Source organism: Chiloscyllium plagiosum, unplaced genomic scaffold (assembly GCF_037043375.1).
Source record: "Chiloscyllium plagiosum isolate Xiang-an unplaced genomic scaffold, Cpla_swu_hap1 HiC_scaffold_46, whole genome shotgun sequence".
NCBI classification, from domain to species: domain Eukaryota; kingdom Metazoa; phylum Chordata; class Chondrichthyes; order Orectolobiformes; family Hemiscylliidae; genus Chiloscyllium; species Chiloscyllium plagiosum.
The window spans coordinates 33,469,741-33,474,027 of NW_028270184.1; the positions used below are offsets into that span (position 1 = coordinate 33,469,741).

A 4,287-nucleotide genomic window follows, 5' to 3' on the forward strand; every position below is an offset into this window, starting at 1 on the left:
GAAAGGCTGATGCCCGAAAGGTCCATTCTCCTGCTCCTTGAATGCTGGCTGACCTGTTGCGCTTTTCCAGCAACACATTTTTCAGTATCTGATCCCGGTATCAGTAATAGATTCATATATTTGTGTAAAATATCACAGCTCAAGTCTTTTTTGTTAAACATTGATACCTGAGTTTGAAGATATCATCCTTGAAAGGACATGCAATTTGTACAATTCAACCAAACATCGTACTAAACAGAAATGATTGCACATGTCGAATTTAGGGGTTCGATAATCCATGAAATAACTGCGTGAATCATTTTGTTTTTAACTACCGGGGGATGAAGAGAACTCCATTTTGGGAAACGAGATGAAATTAAGTCTCAGCTACAAAAAGATTCCCCTAAAATACATTTCCCTTGTCCACAGTTTTAAAAATATATTTGAAAGTTCGTCTCAATAGCGATTTCACCACATTCTTCAGCTCCTCTCTGAATTTGTTCTGGATTGCTGCATAAATACATGGGTTCAGGAAACAGCTCAACAACTTGAGAATATTTCCCGTTTCAGTTGCGATATATTTAGAGTCGTTAAATTCACCTCGGTAATAATTAGGGTTTGACAGTCTGGTAATGACCAAAATAGCGGCACGTGTCAACCAAAGCAATATGAAACTGACAGATACTGAGAACAATAAAACGATCGAATTCCTCCGGTTCTCCATCTCTGTATTGCTTTGATTCTCCTTTCTGTGTCCATGGAGTTTAATCCGACTTCTATTCGCCATTAGAATACGGCGGATGGTTAAACAATTAAATGAGACAATTAAGATAAATGGAAGCCAAGCAACCCAGGTGCTGTAAACCCAGACAAAAACTATCCCTGGAGATGAAACAAAGAAAATTACGCTTGACTGGCAGCCCCATTGGATTTTATTAAGGATTTGCTCTGACACATATGCAAACAAAAGTGGAATATTTTTTAACAAGGTCAGGACCGAAATGGTTATTAATACCACAGTTGCGGTTCTTTCTGTACAATATTGTGTTTTAAACTTCTGGCAGCAGATCACCACAAATCTGTCAAATGTGAAGGAAACGGTGAACCAAACAGTTAAATCGAGACTGGTGGCACCTATGTATATAATGAACTTGCAAACAGGTGTGTAGGAGAAGAAGGAAAAAGGAAAATGATAATTCAAAATGCGATATGCGACAACATCATAGATAATGACCAAGAGATCCGATGTTGCCATGGCTACCAGATAAGCAGAAATGCATTTAGAAAGACCACAGTTTCCTCGTACGATAATTATAACAGTCATCGTGTTCGTTGAAAAAGAGACAGAGCATTTCGGTAATATTGCAATGCATGTTTGAAATAGAGGAGAAGATACTTTTTAAGAGGATGTGAATACTTTCTGAGTGATCTACAAAACAGGAAATGTACCCATATTTAATGTGGTCCCATCTATCTGTATGGTATTGTCAGACTGTCGAAAGAGCAACAAAAGCCTTTGCAGGCGACACTTTTGTGAGGGTTGTTATTACATCAGCTATGCTTCCAGATAAAGGGAAAAAGTAGAGGTGTTCAAACACTGTTTTTGACAATGATATGTGAACACTGACAATGGGAAATGTATGATATGCAACATTAACACGGATAAATTAAAATCAACTCGAAAGAAACAAGTTCAATGTCTTACCTGGAAGACAAACAGCTGCAAGAAGTGGATAATAAATCTCCTTCAATAATAAAATCGGTGGTTTCTCCATTTCAGAAAATGAATGACTTCTGTCGGAATAGAATTTCTATGGCTGCAGTATGACCAACATTAGGCAGATGTAATATGTATTTATATATGCGTCACATCTCCAGAGAGTCAATTATGTCAACACATCACTTACATTAGTTGCAATCATGTAGAATGTTTTATTTCCATCATACACTAAATAAAATAAGATCTGATCCTGGCATTCTAGACTTCACTTTCATTCTCTTTTCTGCGTTGGACCCCAAATGTCATGTATTTTAACTTATTTATGCATTTAAACAATTGTCCTTTCTAAAAAATAACCGTGCCTTGTGAATTGTTTTTTTTTTGTCATTAATCCCATTATGGTCTGTGGTCTGGTCTTACCAACTGCCAACAGTTGACTCCACACGTGTATTGTAGCTCATCACATTCGAGCAATTGTCGAGTTTCTGAAATTGTATACTGAGTTGCGAATAATGGATAAGGGACCATGACTAGATTAACAACTTTGGAGAATTTTGTTTCCACATCCTCCCTAATTTTACATGAAAGTTATCGGACTGAATTCCATCCTCCCAGCCAGTAAAACGTACTTGACAAGTCGGAAACTTACTCGAATTCGTCTGAATGCCTGGGAATGAACACACAGCACAAAATGTTTTTCAGTGTTCCTTCCAGAAAGCATTAAATATCTTCAAGCGAGCTGTTAATAATAAAGAATAGAGGGTGGAATTAAGGATCAAAGCCATCACTAGAGAAGTGGTATAAATACAAAGCACTGAGTGTGTGACGATGCTGTCAGTTTATAAAGGTCATTTCGTGCTTGTTCCTGGAGAGGTCCGAAAGGCAGAGGTGCCTTAGCGTCTCGTTCAATAATGGAATGGCAGTGGCCAGTTCGCCGAGTTCAAGTTTATTCCTCGAGATTGTTTAGCTGTCCTGCTGGAGTGCTGGCGAGTTGCAAGCTTCAGTAAAAGGTTTTTCTAACTTGCTATTGAAGTCTCTCTCTTTGGATGTTGTTCCCTCCGGCCTGTATGAATCTGTGTTTGTATTTATCTTTTTTGCCATTAATCAGCTATTACTGTATTGGAACAATTAATTATTCATTGTTACTGCATCGGATCGGCGGAGTTTTTCACTGTTAGGTTAATTAACATTCTGCTTTCCTTTGGATGTGTTTCCAGTGTAGTGTTTAAATGATTTTTGTTTTGCTTAAAGCTGAGTGATTTGACGAATTGTATCAGAGCGGGAACACCCACTTCACATCTTCCTTTATAATTAGAAAAGCTTAGGGGCCAGGCCACATTTTTAAAATATTTGCAGGGCGTCTGGCCAAGTCCATAACAGGAAGTGCGTTCTAGCTGTCATTGATCCTATAATTCCACTTCGGGTTCAGTGTTGTCGGATACAAAGACGAGTGGTAGGTGTCAGTGACGTTTGGGCTGGTTGTATAATTCGGTTGATTGAAACAGTGTTTTGTGCAGTAATGGCTTTCAGTCACTGACAGATTTCTGGGGGGCGGGGATATGGGGGTTTTACAAAAGGCGAACAAGGTAAAGCTATTGGAAATGAAATTGTGTTGCTGGAAAAGCGCAGCAGGTCAGGCAGCATCCAAGGAGCAGGGGAATCGACGTTTCGGGCATGAGCCCTTCTTCAGGAATGAGGAAAGTGTGTCCAGCAGGCTAAGATAAAAGGTAGGGAGTCGGGACTTGGGGGAGGGGCGTTGGGAATGCGAAAGGCGGAAGGAGATTAAGGTGAGTGTGATAGGCTGGAATGGGGGTGGGGGCGGAGAGGTCAGGAAAAGATTGCAGGCTAGGAAGGTGGTGCTGAGTTCGAAGGTTGGGACTGAGACAAGGTGGGGGGGAGGGGAAATGAGGAAAGTGGAGAAATCTGAGTTCATCCCTTGTTGTTGGAGGATTCCTAGACAGAAGATGAGGTGCTCTTCCTCCAACCGTCCTGTTGCTGTGGTCTGGCGTTGGAGGAGTCTAAGGACCTGCATGTCCTTGGGGGAGTGGGAGGAGGACTTGAAGTGTTGAGCCACAGGGTGGTTGGGTTGATTGGTCCTGGTGTCCCAGAGGTGTTCTCTGAAACATTCCGCAAGTCGGCGGCCTGTCTCCCCAATATAGAGGTGGCCACATCGGGTGCAGCGGATGCAGTAAATGATGTGTGTGGAGGTGCAGGTGAATTTATGGTGGATATGGAAGGATCCATTTGGGCCTTGGAGGGAAGTAAGTGGGGAGGTGTGGGCGCAAGTTTTGCATTTCTTGCGGTTGCAGGGGAAAGTGCTGGGAATGGAGGTTGGGTTGGTGGGGGATGTGGACCTGATGAGGGAGTCACGGAGGGAGTAGTCTTTTCGGAATGCTGATGGGGGATGGGAGGGAAATATATCCCTGGCAGTGGGTCAGTTTGGAGCTGGTGGAAATGACAAAGAATGATATGATGTATATGGAGGTTGGTGGGGTGGTAGGTGAGGACCAGTGGGGTTCTGTCCTGGCGGCGATTGGAGGGACTGAGCTCAAGGGCGGAGGAGCGGGAAGTGGAGGAGATGCGGTGGA

General features: G+C 42.2%; 1 protein-coding gene across 1 annotated transcript; it reads right to left on the bottom strand.

Moving 5' to 3' along the window:
- Window positions 1-382: 382 nt before the first annotated feature.
- On the bottom strand, window positions 383-1,754 carry LOC148136315 (putative G protein-coupled receptor 139). The gene is made up of 2 exons (XM_087983774.1): window positions 1,685-1,754; window positions 383-1,311 (listed from the first exon to the last, which is right to left on the bottom strand). Exons 1-2 carry the CDS (start codon window positions 1,752-1,754, stop codon window positions 383-385), a joined length of 999 nt encoding a protein of 332 aa, XP_087839900.1.
- Between the last annotated feature and the right edge of the window lie 2,533 nt (window positions 1,755-4,287).